This window comes from Corvus kubaryi, unplaced genomic scaffold, assembly GCF_017639235.1.
Source record: "Corvus kubaryi isolate FWS band 111438036 unplaced genomic scaffold, C.kubaryi_AGA036_p1.0 37149, whole genome shotgun sequence".
Taxonomy (NCBI): Eukaryota; Metazoa; Chordata; class Aves; order Passeriformes; family Corvidae; genus Corvus; species Corvus kubaryi.
The window spans coordinates 48,992-65,104 of NW_024581039.1; the positions used below are offsets into that span (position 1 = coordinate 48,992).

Consider the following 16,113-nt stretch of genomic DNA (forward strand, 5'->3'; position numbering starts at 1 on the left):
GGACACCGAGCTGGGATCCACCCCTGAGCAGAGCCGGGATCCATCCCCAGCGCTCGGGATGGGCGCTCCAATGGCCACAAACCCTGCCCGTGGAACAGCTCCTGGTGCCCAAGCCCGAGCACTCATCCCACACCCCTCATCCCACATCTCATCCCACACCCCTCATCCCACATCTCATCCCACACCCCTCATCCCACATCTCATCCCACATCTCATCCCACACCCCTCATCCCACACCCTCTCCATCCTCCCATCCCGCTCCCACAATCCCCCAGGCGCCGTTTTCCCGATATCTGTGCTTTCACGGACGATATCCAACACCTGCAGCGGCGGAAAAGCTTGGGAATGAATCAATGGGATACTGCAGGATAATTGGGAATGAGGAAGGAAGAGAGGCCAGAACTGCCAGGGATGTTGGGAATGTCCCGGAGAACTGAATTTTAGGGAATGTCTGGGAGCATTTCCCAGCTAAGAGCGGAACATCCTTGGAAATCAGTGGGATTTTAGGGAATATTTTGGAGCATTTCCACAAGAGAATATTTCCCAAGGTTTCTTGTGAATATGCTCAGAAAGCAGTGGGATTTTAGGGAATATTTGGGATTTTAGGGAATATTTTGGAGCATTTCCACAAGGGAGTATCTCCCAGGGCTTCCTGCAAATATCCTTGGGAATCAATGGGATTTTAGGGAATATTTCCCAGGGTTTCCTGTGAATATCCTTGGGAATCAATGGGATTTTACGGCATATTTCCCAGGGTTTCCTGTGAATATCCTTGGGAATCAATGGGATTTTAGGGAATATTTGGGATTTTAGGGAATATTTTGGAGCATTTCACAAGGGAATATTTCCCAGGGTTTCCTGTGAATATCCTTGGGAATCAATGGGATTTTGGGGAATATTCCCAAGGGAATATTGTGATGATTCTCCGAAAAGAGCAGGAATTTAGGGAGTGTTCGGGATCACTTCAGCAGGAATCTTGGCTTCCTGTGACTATTGGGAAACCAGTGGGATTTAGGGAATGCTCTGGATCGTTCCACAATAAATCCTGGTTTACTGTGACTATTGCCTGGAACCAAAGCAGATTTTCGGGAATGGCTGGCAGGGCTGTCGGTGTGGCGCGAATATTCCCCGCAGACGGAGGGAATTCCAGGGAAGGGAGCGGCGCTGGGCTCGGGAATTCTCTGCAGCCACGCGTTCGTCTCACACCTGGGCTGCAGCCTAGAGCCAGAGCTGCCGGATCTGGGCCGGGCCCTTCCATATGTCGGGAAGGCTGGGAGCCTTGGGATGCATCCCGAAACGCGGCTCCTCTGGAAGCAGCCCGAGCCTGGCGCTTCCCGAGTCTCCGGGAGGAGAGGAGAGGGAAGGAAAGCGGCCGCGCGCCCTCCGGAGCCTCGGCTTCCTCATCCCAACTTTTTCCTCTGGAAAAAGCTGCGGAGCTTTCCACGGCAAAGGAAAATCCCCCATTCCGCTCACCGCAGGAACGCACGGATCAAGGTCAAGGGGTTATTTTGGGAGAGGCCTGGGCTGCCCGTCGCATCTTCCCGCTGGAATGGGAATTCCGCAGCCGGGGAGGAAAACCGGGATACAAATAAATCTGCACTTATCCCAACTCCTTCCTATTCCCACTTGGTTCCAAGGACAGGGGAAACCTTCCCAAAGGCTCCCCGCTCCCAGCTCCGGAGCGTCAGGAATTAGTCGGGATCAGAGCTCGCATTCCTCAGGAAAAGGAGGAGGTGTCCAAGGGCCTTTGTCTGCCGAGATAAAACCAGTTCAGGATTGGAGCTCAAAACAATTCCCAAAATTCCAAACACCAGCACTACAAGAAAAGCCTGAAATCCCAGGGTTTTCCTCAAGGAGCCAGGCCGCTGGAATTTCCAGGAATGCCAACATTTTGGATGTTTAGGCGTGTTCCCACATCCTTCCCGTTTTCCTGCCTCCAAAGCGGGAATAACGAGACAAAGAATTAGAGCTGGAGAGGGAGAAGATGCACAAAACCCATCCAGATGGGAATGAAATTATCCCTCCTGGAAAAGCCAAATGCCGTTCCTGCCGCAGAGCTCGGCTTTCGCTGTTTAGAGGAAAATTATGTGGAGCTCACTTCCGCGCCCGCCTGGGATGGAGGAGGCTCCGCACAAAACGCGGGATATTCTCCCTCCCTTTGTTCTGGGAACAGGTGCCACGGAAGTGCTGCACTGCCCTGCTAAAATCAAGCCCCATTCAAGGGCCTGCAACCCGAAATCCAAAGGCACGGACCAGGGAAAAATCCCTCGGGGAACAGGGAATTCTCTTTTCCCTGCCGGATTTTTTTGGGGCGTTGATCCGGTCCCGAAGCCAGGCGGGAGGAAAGCGGGATGAGCTGGGAAGGGATGAAGCCGCTTTCCCGAAGGATTGCCAGGGCTTTGGGCTCGGAGCGTCCCTGGGATTCCCTTCTCCCGGAGAAGCCGCGCTCCGGAGGGAGCAGGAGCTCCCGGCCTTTCCCCGTCTCCCGTCCCACACAGACCCGTTGGCAACCATTCCCTTTGGAAGGGCATTCCCCACGGATTATCCCGCGTTTGTTTGTCACATCCTGGGAGCTGCTGCCGCCCTTTAGCCGGCACATCCCGCTCTTTCCCAAGCCGCCGCTCAATTAAAATTCCTGCCATTCTGTGGGATCAAAGCTCCTTCCCGGGATTATTCCCGGTCGGACGCTCCGGCTTTCCCTGCCCTGCTTTGTTCCCCCTGCTCCGGCCGGGAATGCGGGTTGGGATGCGGCCATCCCGCCGTTCCCACCGAGCCGGCTGCTCCCGCTCTCCCGGCGCCCTTAATGAGGGCTTTTCCCAGGAAAACCGGCAGGCCGGGATGCGGGCGCTCCGTGCCCGGCCAGGTGCCCACCTGAATGAGCAGAGCGGCTCCCAGTGCCAAGCTGCTCCCAGCCTGCGTGGCTCTCCCGCTTTTCCCGAGCAAATTCCCGACCAAGGCAACGGGAATTGGGCGGAATGGCAGCTAAGCCCCCGTTCTGATCATCACCATCATCTTCATTCCAGGTGGAATAAAGCCCCGAACGAACGAGAGGGAATTTTATTTCCCAGCCCTTTTCCCACGTCTCCTTCTCTCCTTCCGGATCCGGGATTTCCCCTCCTCATCCCAACTGCTCCTCAATTCCTGAATTTTCCCACTTAAATCACGGCAGATCCAGGGCTGAACCATTCCTTGGATATTTCCTTCTGGGATTCTCTGCTTTTCAATTCTCATCCCGAATCTCCAGCTCTTCCCAATATGGGGATTCCTACCAATCCTTGGGATTTTTGGGAATGTGGCAGCTCTCTCTCAAAATCTCCCGTGGCATTTCCACCCAGTATTGTCCCTGATCCCCCGTGGAAATTCCAACCCTTCCCTATTTTCCACGTGGTTTCCCTTCCCATCCAGCCCCAGCTGCTAAAATCACTGCGGAAAATCAGGAGCAGCGGAGGGAAAATGGAATTTTCTCCCTGAGATCCAATTTTCCCCTGGAATTGGCATTTTTGGGAAGGGCTCCATGGAGGAAAAGAGACCAACTTGACGCCCTTTGTTCTGTTTGCTCCGTTCCAGGACAAACCATTTGGGGATTTTTTCCCTGCCTCCGGAGCTCAGCCCTCGATCCTTGCATTCCAGTCTTTCCCGTGGAAAACCAAGGAACATCCCATCATTGTTCACCTCCTGCATGAATGAATGCACTCCCAAATCCCAGAGAAGTCATGGAATGACGGGGGAAAACATGGATTGGAATGGATGGACAAAAAAACTCATCCCGATTTTTGTCAGGATGAGGAATTATGGGATATCCTGGTATCCCTGTTCTCCACAGGGATATTCCCAGGCCAGGCTGAGGTTCTGAACATCTGGAAATTCCCATATTCCCAATTTTTCAGCCTTTTCCAAGCCGGTACCAGGATGGGACAGAGGGAGGACTAAGGACAGGCAGAAAGGAATATTTTGGGAATATTTCTCCTGGAAAAATCCACCAGAACCCTGTTTGATTTGGCACTTCAAGGTGAGCTAAGGATGCTCCACCCAGGACTTGCTTCCCTGGCAAATTATTCCCACAAATCCCGGAAAAAGAGCCCTGCTCTCTGAAGGAGTTCCGAGTTTTCCGGCGGAAAACTTCGGCTCCAAGGGCCTCACAACAAAAATCCCAGCTCCAGCTGGCTCCGGGCTGGAATATCCTGCCACGGCTCCATCCTAAAAAGGGACTTCCTGGCGCAATTCCCGATTTTAGGGATGGAGTTGGTGGAATGGGCAAACACAGGGAAAGCTCGGCGGAGGTGATGGCGTTTTCCAGGAATTCCGCCATTAGGACTTCGGAGAGACCAAAGGCACTTCCAGGCCAAAATGCTCCAAGGATTTCTGTTCGTCCTTTTCCTGTTCCTCATCTGGGAAGACGAAGAGCCTTTCCCAAAGGCCTCTGGAAAACTCCAGCTTGAGCAGCTGGAAGAGCCGACCTGTGGCTGCCATTCCCAAGTCCCGTTCAGTTTTGAGGGAATGTTCCATCCCAACGAAGGCCACTGGCGGTATTCCCAACGGGAATTGCCTTTTTGTGCCTCCCTTTGGAGTTCCCTGGGCTGCTCTTCCCAAGCTCTTCCCGCACAGCTCCACTGGGGAAGCGCTGAATCCCGAGGCAGCGGATAAAGTGCAAAGCCGCGGTAATTCCGGGGAAAACCACAAAGCTGGGATCACCTGGAGCCTGAGACGGGACAACAAACGAGTTCAAATCCATGGATATGGGAAGAGGGAAAGCTGAGCTTTTCCAGCTGCCACAGAGAAAATATGGGATGCTCCCGGGAGGAGGCCCGATCCCAGCAGCAGCAACACGGCCGGAAATCAGGGAATCATGGAATGCTGGGCTTGGAGGGCCCTTAAGGATCATCCCCTCCCACGGGCAAGGACTCCCTCCCCTATCCCGGGTTATCCACGGCCGCCCTGGAAAAGCGGTGCCTGCGCACCCTCAGAGCCAGGAATTCCGGGAACATCCCACCCAAATCCCCTCTCCCAGCCCGCTGCTGTCCCTCCAGCCCTGTCCCAAGCCCTGCTCCCGAGGCATCCGTGCCATCGGATCTCCGGGATACCAGCAGGCGCCACACGCCCCTACAGCGTGGCAGGGAGCAGAGGGCTCCATATGCGCTCCGGGATGCGGGGAAGAGCCGCTGCCCAATTCCCGGTGCTGCCAGGACAGCAGAGCGGGCGCCCGCTCCGGCTCCACATGGAGCTTCTCACAAGTTTTCCAAAGCTGGGCTGGGAATCAATCATTTCGGGAAGCGCGTCCAAGACTGGTCAGCGCGGAATCAACTCCCACGAGTGATTGATTTGAGGTGGACGCGCACGCCGGGAAGGGAACGGGCGGCGCTCGGGGCCAATTCGCACTTCCCCAGGCTTCCCAAGGCTGCCGGAGCGGGAGCGGGAGCCAGCGGGGCACTGCTCAGGGCACCACCAACGGCCCCGGTCCTGGGGGTGTTCCAGCCCGGCCTGAAACGCTTCCAGGGATCCTCAGAGCTCTGCCCACCACTCCCAGCCAGGAATTCCTTCCCGATGGGAAGGAAAAGGAAGGATCCCAGGGGAGCTCAGAGCCCCTGGCAGGGCCTAAAGGGGCTTCAGGAGAGCTGCAGAGGGACTGCACGGAGGGATGGGACACAGGGAATGGCTTCCCAGTGCCAGAGGGGATATGGGGAAGGAATTCCTGGCTGGGAGGGTGGGGAGGGGCTGGGACAGAATTCCCAGAGCAGCTGTGGCTGCCCCTGGATCCCTGGCAGTGTCCCAGGCCAGGCTGGGATAACCGGGGACAGCGGGGAAGGTGTCCCTGCCATGGCACGGGGTGGAACTGGACGATCCTTAAATCCCTTCCACCCCAAATCCTTTGGGATGTTCCCACCTCTCCATCCCTCCCTGTCACGTGTGCCACCAGAAGGGTTCTTGTTTTAGGCGGGCTCAGCCCAGAACTTAGTCCCGGTTTTTATTATTCCCGGCAGGAAGAGCCGGGGGATTCACATCCTCGTCCATTCCCTGCAATCTCTCCTTGTCCAAAGGAACTGCTCCTTTGTTTTTGGAGCCAGGAAGCACCGGGATAAATCATGGAACCATCGGAGCACGGCTGGAGCGGCTCCTCCCAAGGAAAACCTCCCGGAGCTCTGCGGTGATGCCAGGCCGGAGCGACGGCCAAGGGCAGCTCCAGCACTGGGAATACTGGGAAGGAATTCCTGGCTGGCACAGGATGGCTGGGGAAGCTGTGGCTGCCCCGTCCCTGAGGTTTAAGAAGTGTTTAAATCCTAACAACACCGTCCCACAATTCCTGTACGGACAAATCCGTCAGGGAACGGCTCGGGTGGGAAAGGATGTTAATGATCATCTCACCCCATATCCCTTCCCCTATCCCAAGCTGCTCCAAAGCCCCACCTGACCCCACTTTGGGACGGACTCCGAAGGCACCTAAATCCCATTATTCCACACCTTTGGGTCCCTTTTGCACGAGAAGGCAGCAGGAATGACGATCCTTACAGGAATTTTGCCGAGTTACTGGACAAAAGGAAAGTTCCCAGGGAATTCCCAACCCGAGAACGGAATGAATCCCGCGTCCCCAATCCTCGGGAACGGCAGCGCTGCGGGAGGAGCCGCTGGAATTTTCCCGGCCAGGTAGAATTCCAAGAAAGGCCTGTTTTCCTGCAGCGCCGCCATGGCAGATGTGGCTCGATTATGAGCGGGAGACTCCCGGGAATTGCTGCCTGGATCCCGCCATCCATCAGCAGCTGTTGGGAGGGAAGGGAAGGGAAGGGATGGAGTGGCACTCGCGCCTTCCGGAGTGTGGGAAGGGTTCCTGGGATAACGGGCAGGGAACGGGATAACTCCCAAAGAAATGGGGTTTTGTCCTGGCGCTGCTCCCAGCGTTTTCTCCGTCCCTGGAATGTTCCAGGCTGGGCTTGGAGTAACCTGGGATAAAGGGAAGTGGCCCTGCCCCTTCCAAGTGATTCCATGACTCCTCCAGAATTCCAAGGCTGGAAAGAACATGACCTGGAAATGGCCTCTCCTTGGCAGGAAGTAGCTCCCATCCTTCCTTCCGGCTTTTCCACAGGGCGTGCGAGCACGCCTCAGGATCCAGCACCGCTGGAATCCGGCATGGCTCCTCTTGGAAGGGCCCTCTGAGCCCACCCCAGCCCCGCTGCCCGCGTCCCCAGGGGCCACATCCACCCCTTCTGGGAACAATTCCGGCGATTCCGACTCCGTGCCATTCCGGTGGGAAGGGCCGCACTCCTGCTTCCACCAGGACCTCCCCAATTCCTCCCATTCCCACCTCGTTCCCCACGGAACGTTCCAAATCCCCGCACTGCACCGGCATGGCCTCCATCCCCACATTCCCGAAAAACAGCTGGGACGGAGCGCTTCCCTTTCCCACAGGGAAATGCTCTGTGTCCCGCCTCTGCCTTGGGATCATTCCTGGCACGTGCGACGCCTGGAGAGCTGGGAATGTTAGGAAGCGATCCCATTGCCGGGACAGTTTTCCGAAGCACGGGCACGGGAAGGGAGGAGCAGAAGGAACGAAGGGCCGTGATTAATGCCGCTCCTGGAACGAGCGAGGAAAGTGTCTCTCTAAAAACTCAATTGTCTGCGAACAAAGCACGGAATTTGGCCATGGATGGCGTTTTTAGGCTCGGGATTTCTCCGGAGACTTCCCAAGATGCAAATTCCGAGTGCGGGGAGGCAGAGGCACAAGCGCTCCACCTTTGTATTCCGCTGGCATTTTATTCTTTCATTCAAGTCCTCCCCTTCTCGGAGCTCCGGCGCGCTTCCCTTGGGAAGGCTTCGCCGTTAGCCTGCTGGCCTTGACTTCCCGCCAACAACAATTCCCAAACAAAAAGGGACAACAAATCACATTTCCACAGCCATTCCCACCCCTTGCTGCAACCCCGAGCCCATCCCGCACATCCCGGGAAAAGCCGGGTCTCGGGCGCCGCCATCCCGCGCTCAGGGCTCACTCTTCCCACGGCAGTCGGGATTGCGGGAATGCCGCGCCGGACGCAAAGGGCAGCAGCTCCCAGCGGCGCTGAGGTCAGCCCTAGGAGCTGCATCCCGGCAGGAAAAGCTCGGGAAGAGGCCGTTTCCGCGGGATTGGTACTTACCTGGTGGCAGCCCTGCAAGTTGGAATCTCGGCCATATGAGGAGTACGAGCCTCGTTCTGTTTTACCTGGGAATGAAGGAAAAGGGCAGATAAATGCATGGATCACGGATACGGAGCCTTTCCAAGCTTTTTATCTGCTGGTCATCCCTCGTTCCCAAGGCCGGCTCCATGGATAAACCGGGCCCGGCTGACCCTGGGATGCAGGGAGGCACAGAAAGGGGTTAGCGATTTCCCTGGAAATAACGCCCTCATCCTGGCTGTGCTTCCTGGAAGTGGCATTCCATGGAATTCCAGGGGCTGGGTGAAGGTGGGAGCTGCACCCTCCATGTCCCAGCTTCCAGCCTCACCCAGGAGCTGCTGGGAATGTGCTTCCCTGCTCTCTCCCGGGAAGAGCTGAGCAACTGACACCTGGGAAGGAGACCCAGATTGGGAACGGGGAATTTGCCACCGAGGCCGGGAGCTGACCGGGGATCTCAGGCCTGGTTTCGTCCCTCTCAGCTTTCCCAGGAAGCTCGTGAGGCTCCCATGGCAGAGCCTGGCCGCTGGCAGCGGCCGTGCCGTCGTTGCAGAGGGAAGAAAGGGGATTTTTGGGACTGAATGGGTGAAGCGAAGGAGGGAAGAGGAGGTTTGTGCCGAGCATTAAGTCATGGCTGAGCAGCACCGCCCCACGTGCTCCCAGACAAAGAGCAGTCAAGAGGGCTGATCCCAAACATATTGCCAGGGAAAGACCACCCTTCTGGAGAGGAGAAGCTCGGCAAGAGGGGGGGAGGCACGGCAGAAATCCCTCCGAAAATTCCCGGCTTTCCGACAGGCCGCGGCACAAAAGGTGCTCGGCAGCACCAGCAAGAGGGAGCAGCTGCTGCCCGAGCTCCCCGGCGATGCCAGGGCCGCTCCACACCCAGCTCGGTATTCCCAGTCCCATGCCAGTGCCAGGCAGGAGCCACAGCGAGGCGGCTCGTCAGACAAAGGAGGCAGCAGTTCGGTTAATCGTTCCCAAAAAGTGCCCACATCCCACATTCCACAATTGGAACATCCATCTCCCAGGTTGGAGTGACACAGTTGGTTTGTTCCCAGTGCTTGGGAATTGCAAATTCCTTCTCCTCATCCCAACTGGAGCCCCCGGAGCTTTTGTCTCCCCATTGTTTTGCACATGAACCTCCAAGATAGATTTGCAATTCACGGGGCATGGCAGGAACTTTGGGAAGCGCTTGGATCCGGTGATCCCAAACCCATGGATTGCCCTCAGCCTGGGAACACTGGAAACAATTCCAGACTGACACCACGAGGCAATTTCAGCTGGGAATCGACGGGCAAGAGAACATGCCTGGAAGGGCATGTGCCACCTCCCAGCACCCCGAGAGGGCCGGGAAGGAGGAGGAGGGAAGCTGGGGGGAAGCTGGGGGGAAGCGGCTCCCCCAGGAAAAGCAGGGACGAGGGAAGCGGGTCAGAGCCGGCAGCCGGGGCGCTCTGAGCAGCCCCGCGCTCCCGCCCGCACTCCGGAAGCTCCTTTGCCATCGGCTCAGGCTCGGCTTAATTTCAGTTGTGAAAAAATATTTATCCCGATACAAAAATAAACCCCCTGCAAATTACAAGTTGTCAGGGATCAGATCCACTCCTATTTGTGTGGGGGAGGAATCGGGAACAGCGGAGACATGAATCATTCCCAGTAATTTGAGTGTTTCCATGACATCAATGGGCACTCGGCCAGGACTCTGTCGAAGTCTGTGAGGTACCAAAGCGGCTCCGCAGCCAGCGGGAGATTGACTTTTTTTTTTTTAGGATTATGCTCCTTGGAAAAGATTGCATCTCCAGCATCCACTTTTCCCACCGAGCCCGTGGCTCCTGAGCTCCCGAGGGAGTTTTTCCTCAGATTTCTGCGCCCCAGAAATCCGTCGGGGACGAACCCCGTGAATTTGGGGGAAACTCAAGGAATGGTTAAACCCCGGCCCCGCAGAGATTGTCACCGTCACCAGAAGGATAAAATCATCCCCCGTCCTTCTCCACACCTCAGGAGGGGGGGACACCTTCTCCCTACATTCCCTAAATTACCCATTTTGAAGGAACTCCGTTCCCGATGCCGCTTCCCTGCCTCCCATCCTCGGGCACATCCCCAGCCCCCGAAGCAATCGGTGGGAGCAGCCGCGAGGAGCGGCTCTTTAAGCACCTATTTGTGCTGCCAAAGAAAGGCTTCTCCTGACTTCCCGCATTTCCCGTGGATTCGGCGGCTTAACAACGCCATTCCCGGCCATTTCCCAGGGCTAGGCAAAGCTCAAGGTTCTCCCTCCTCGAGATTTTTCTCTGGAAGGTTTCAAAAGAGTAAAAAAAACCCCAAGGAGAGAGCGCGGCTCCGGCGCCGCCGCTTCCCGCCGCATCCACTGCGGAATTTTCGAGCCAAGCCTCCGGAGCGGTCGGGAATGCGGCAGCCGCTGCGGATATTTTTTGGCACAAAGACAACGGTGGCAGTGCCAAGCCCCATGGCTAAAACTCCTCCGAAGAGGCAGGAGGGGAGCATTCCGTGCTCCGCTCCCTTCCTGCGCGGAACGGCCGCGGCCGCCTTTTCCGAGGGAAAAGTCCCCGCTGGAATATTGCGCTGGGGGAGGCCGGGAAAGAGGAGGGGGGAGAATAGAGGGGAAGAAGAGGGACAGCCTTGGCAGGGATCGTTTCCAACATGCCGCTCCTCGCCGGCCCTTGCCATGGCTTTGGGAACAAAGCTCCGTGGCCGGAGCTGCCCGGCACAGGGAATGACTTTGGAGGCTGCGGCTGGGCTTTGGGGAAGGCAGGGAGAGCTTGGGAAGCGGGAAGAGCGCGTGGGGAAATACCGGGATCTGCAGTGAACGGCCACAATGCCAATCACAGGAGAGACAAAGGAGCAACTCCGCGCAGCTCCCGTTTTCCTGGCATTTCAGCTCCCTGCTCTCCGAACACCTGCAGGAAAAATCCCCCTCCCTCCCCAAATATTCCCTCCATGCTTTATTTAACGGCCAGGAATCCGTGCAGGAGGAAGCCATGGAGGAGTTGGGAAAATTAATCAGGAAATTTCAGCAACTTCCAAAGGATAAATGCGAGGGATCCCGTTCCCCTGCTCGTTCCCTGCCCCGGGGAAAGGGCACCTTGGCGGTTTTTGGGAAGCAGAAGGAGACGGATGAGGCAGAGGAAAGGAAGGGAAATTATTCCCGTCAATTCTTTTAATTCGGTTTTTCCTTGGATTTCGTATTTAAACGTTTTTTTAAGGGACGAACCCAACGGGAGTATTTTAATTCCAGTTCTGCACGCCCGATCTTTGGGTCTGGGGCTTGCTCAGACCGAGGGAAACTCGGCTGGGGACAGCAGAAATGATCAGGAATTGGGATTTTAATAGCTCCCAATTTCCAGCCGTCCTTTTGCTTCAATCCATGATTTAATTCCAGGTTTTTGTGGTAATTAAGGATTGTCCGACGGGAAGGAGCCTGACATGCTCCCCGTTAAGGACAAAAGAAATGACAAATTTTAGGACAAATTAAAGGAGAATTCCCAAACCAAGCCGGGAACGAGGAGCACAAAGCTGGAGAACATTTGGGATCGAGCAAGGGAAGAGGCTGAACTTCCCAAATCCCAATTAATATACACACCGGTGATCCCGGCTGGAGCAGCAGGAACCCTTTCACTCGGCCGCCATCCCGACCTCTGCATCCCAAATTTTCTTCCAGTTGGGTTGCAGGGGAAAGGGAAGGTGGAAGGGCTCCGAAGCCCAATCTGCTGGCACCGGGATCGGCTCCCTGGATTATCCATTAAAAACCAGGGCTTTTTTTTCCCTTGGAGCTCCCAAAATGCCTCGTTTCAGCTGAGAGATCCAGCTAAAATTCATAGGGAATTATCAATTATCCAAGGAAAACCTCATGGAAATAAATGAGGATTTTCTCCCAAATATGAGCACCTCAGTGGGGGAAAATAAATCTATTTTAAAATATCAAATATTTATTTGTGTCCCTGCTTTCTCCACGGACAACATCCCGAGGTTTTCCTCGGAAAGATGGAATGAAAAATCTCCTGTCCACCTTCTCATCGGAGCAGGCAGCAGAGCGCTCCTGTATTTTTGCAGAACTTTGGAATATTCTGTTCTTCAGAAGAGAAAGGAAAAAAAAAAAAGGAGAGGGCAAAGGGGGGGAAAAAGAGGGAACAAAAAAACCAGGGGAAACAAGGGAAATAAGCAGGAGGGGGAATTTTCTGCCTCCCGACTGCGGGAGCAGATCCCTGGCACCAGGAGCAGCTGGCGGGGAGCTCATCCCCTTTGTGCTCCGCTCGCCTTCCGAGCACTCCGGCGGCTCCCGGGCGGCTCCCGCGGGCACTGAGCTGGCACGGGGACAAGCAGCCCTGGGCAGCGGCCCCACGGAACCCAGGTGTTCCTGCTACAGCTAAGCCGGGCTCAGCCAAGCTGGGCCTGAGCCGCGCCGGCCACCCAAACGCTGCCCGTGCCGACGTGGCCCCAAAATCCCAGTTTTTCTCCGCGTTTTCCATCACAAAGGAGCTCATCCCTGGGAACGGAGGGCTCGTGGTAATGAGCTGGTGCTGCTTTGTGCTCCACGGCAAGGCCCGACAACAAACCCAGGAGGGATCCGGGCCGTTTCGGGCCAGGCAATCGGACACGCCGCCGGCCAGGAGCCGTCGCATCCACAAACCAGGCACAAAGCTCGGGAAAACACTCATCCCGGCAACCTGAAGGGAAACCGGGCTCGAGACCTTGCGGCCAGGGTCGAGGCAGGAAACAGGGATGGGAATGGAAGGGACGTTCCGACGGCACGGCAAGGCAGGGATCAGCTCCCCGCGGTGCCACCAAACGCCAAGGGAACGAAGGCCGGGAGCCCCTCGGAAAACAAAGCTCCGGAGCTCGGCCCACGGGAAGCAGGGCAAGGTGGGGCGGAAGCGGGCCCTCGCCAGGAAAGGCGAATTCCCAAAGGTGCCGGAGCTCTTCCCGATGCACGCTGCATGCAGGTATCCCTGCCAGGCTCCGCGGGGCACCGGGAGCGCTGCCTGTGGAGCTGCGGAAGGGACGGCACCCACCGGCGCTGCCCACGCCACCCTCACCCCCCGAGAACTCGGCCCCTGAACCGGGGCATCCAAAGGGAAAGATTCCAGGAAGCTGCCCCGTGCGTCACTGCTCCAGAGGCAGCGGCACAATCCGTAACATTCCAGGGATTAATAAGCTGGATATCGAATCCACGCGCTAATTGCGAGCGGAATAATAAACTTCCCTAATTAAATTAGGGATTTATGGAAACAAAACGCCCGTTTCTTCCCAGGCTGAGGGAAGAATATGGATATTTAACGAGGGGAGGAAGCCGGGAAATTCCTTGGAGCCGTGGGATGCTCCCAGGGCCCGAGGCCACGCGGAGATGCAGTGATGGGAAGAAGTTTGGGAGACGACCCCTCGTTTGCAGCGATTCCATGAGCATCTTTTGGGTCCTTTGGAATTTCAGGCTCTGGGAGATAACGAGTGAACAGCCTGAACACCTGGAATATTGTTGGGAGAGGAGCAAAACCTCCCATGAAACAAGGGATTGTGCTTCACCCTGTTCTTGGAAAACAATGGGGAAAGGGGCTGGGGAGGGAAAAGGGCCACTGGAAAACGGAATCAAAGGGAAATCCGAGGCGCTGGTGAATAGGGGAGGATTAAAGTCACAAAAAGGAACAAGATTCCCACAAAATCTCAGATAAGAGCGCGCTGTAATCGCGCTCCGGCCCGCGGGAATATCCAGGGATTGGATGGATATCGCTCTATCCCAAGCGAGCCTCCGAGCGGGATTTGGAACGGAACCAGCCCATGGGGTGATCCCTCCTGGTCTGTTCCCATCTTCATCGTGGAGCTGGAAAGCTGGGATTCCACCAGCATCGCTTCCAACCGAGGCAGACAAGGATCCGAAGCCATGGGATCCAAAGGGGAGGACACAAAGCCACACCGGACACGGATAAGGAGATCCAGAGCCTACAGGAGCAGATTTGGGATCAACGGACACCTGGACACAACATCCTGGAACGTCCATTCCCAAAGGGACCAACACTCTGAGGAATCTGGGATGGGACAGAAGGAGCAGGGACCTTTCCCATGGAAGATTCCAGGAGGTGGGAATGAGGTGCTCCTTCAGGTCCCTTCCAACCAAAGCATTCCCAGATTCCAGGATTCCGTGGCACCAGGGATGGCAGCACCAGCGTCATCCATTAGCAATTCCTAGAAAACCACAGCCGACCCTTCCACGGAGATTAAAGGCTCCGTTAGTAATTCCTGCCCAAGATCCATTTATCCCACATATTCCTCATCCCATAAAATCCCAGCTCAAAACATGGATTTTTGTTCTCATTTTGGGTTCAACAAAACCCACTTCGGACCCTTTGGATCTTCTGAGGGGACACAACAAACTCCAAGGTTCCCAGAGGATGGGAAAACAGCGGGAATTCTGGGGCTAATGCCAAATACTCCAGAATTCCCTATTATCCCCCATCAGCAGTTCCAGCAGAGGGCATGCACACCTGCAGGAGAAATGACACTTCCTGAATATTCCAGGATCTTTGTGGCCTGAGAACCCACGCCAAGTCCGCACACGCTCTCCAACACCTCTGGAACAAGGACAAAACATTCCAATTCCTCGGTGAATACATCGCACCTGGAAGGAATATTATGCCGAGGAGCAAAATCCATGGAATCCTGGAATCGTCTGGGTTGGAAGGAACCTTAAGGCAGGGCAGGAACCTTAAGGCAGGAACACCTCCTGCTATCCCAGGCTGCTCCAAGCCCTGTCCACAAGAAGCCAGGGAGATGCTCCCAGGGCTGAAGCCGGGCTGGGAGAGCTGGGAATGTTCACCTGGAGAAGGGGAGGATCCAGGGAGAGCTTTGAGCCCCTGGCAGGGCCTAAAGGGGTTCCAGGAGAGCTGCAGAGGGACTGGGGACAAGGCATGGAGGGACAGGACACAGGGAATGGCTTCAAATCGGGAAAGGGGAGATCAGGATGGGATATGGGGAAGGAATTCCTGGCTGGGAAGGTCGCGAGGGGCTGGAATGGAATTCCCAGAGCAGCTGTGGCTGCCCCTGGATCCCTGGCAGTGTCCCAGGCCAGGCTGGGATAACCTGGGACAGCGGGAGGTGTCCCTGCCATGGCAGGGGGTGGCCGTGGATGATCCTTCAGCTCCATTCCCCCCCCAGAGCATTCCACGATTCCCTGAAGCCCACGGAGGCGCATCCAGCGCCTCTTCCAGCCCGCGCCGGGAAGCACGCGGGAGCGGGAAGGCCGAGGCTCTCTCCTCTCCCTCCCGTGCTCATCGCGGCCGATGTGAGCGGATCTGACGCGCAGCCGGCCGGGGTCAGCGCCGCGGATAACGCCCGGGAAAATTCCACGGCATCTAGGTCGCTGCCCGCGGGGGAAAGGAGCGCGCGCCTCCTCCGCCCGTCTCCATCCCAATCCTTCATCCCGCAGCCCGCAGCTCCGAGCGCGATGCAAGAAAGGAGCCGAACGCTCCGAGCGAAAATCTGCTTCCAGGACAATCCATTATCCCTGACAAGTTAAATGTTCCATGGGAGACCATATGGCACCGGAGCAGGGCCGGCGCTGCGGCGGCGAGCTCGGCAAATGCATCACAATTACGGACCTGACGGGAGACCCCGCTGCCCGTGTCTGCCACAGCCCCTTCCTCCCCCTCCCGGGAACCCTCTGCCCCCCAAAATCAGGGACTGAAGTCGCGCCGGACTCCGGCTCAAGGCGTTTTTATGCCCAGAAATGCGCTAAATCTGGGATATTCCTCACATGGAGAACAGCGATCTTGGAGCAACATGGGACAGCAGAACGTGTCCCTTCCCACGGCATGGGGCTGGAGCTGGATGATCCTTTGGATACTTCCAAGCCAAACCATTCCATGGCTCCACTCTTGGAGACCAAGGAAAACGGCGAGGTGACGAAAAAGAAGGAAACGGCCCCAAAGGCGCGGGATGAGTTCCACAGGAATGTCACCCCCAGTCCCCACTCCCGAAC

The 16,113-nt window shown here is 56.5% G+C and overlaps 1 protein-coding gene across 1 annotated transcript in view; it reads right to left on the minus strand.

Annotated features, from left to right (window-relative positions):
* Positions 1-16,113, minus strand: part of TCF4 (transcription factor 4) — a gene marked incomplete at its 3' end in the record, with an annotated part of 113,540 nt that overhangs the window by 41,546 nt on the left and 55,881 nt on the right. Inside the window, exon 5 of the mRNA XM_042021501.1 lies at positions 8,121-8,185. Coding sequence (XP_041877435.1) covers positions 8,121-8,185 — 65 coding nt within the window. The remainder of the gene's footprint in view (positions 1-8,120; positions 8,186-16,113) is intronic.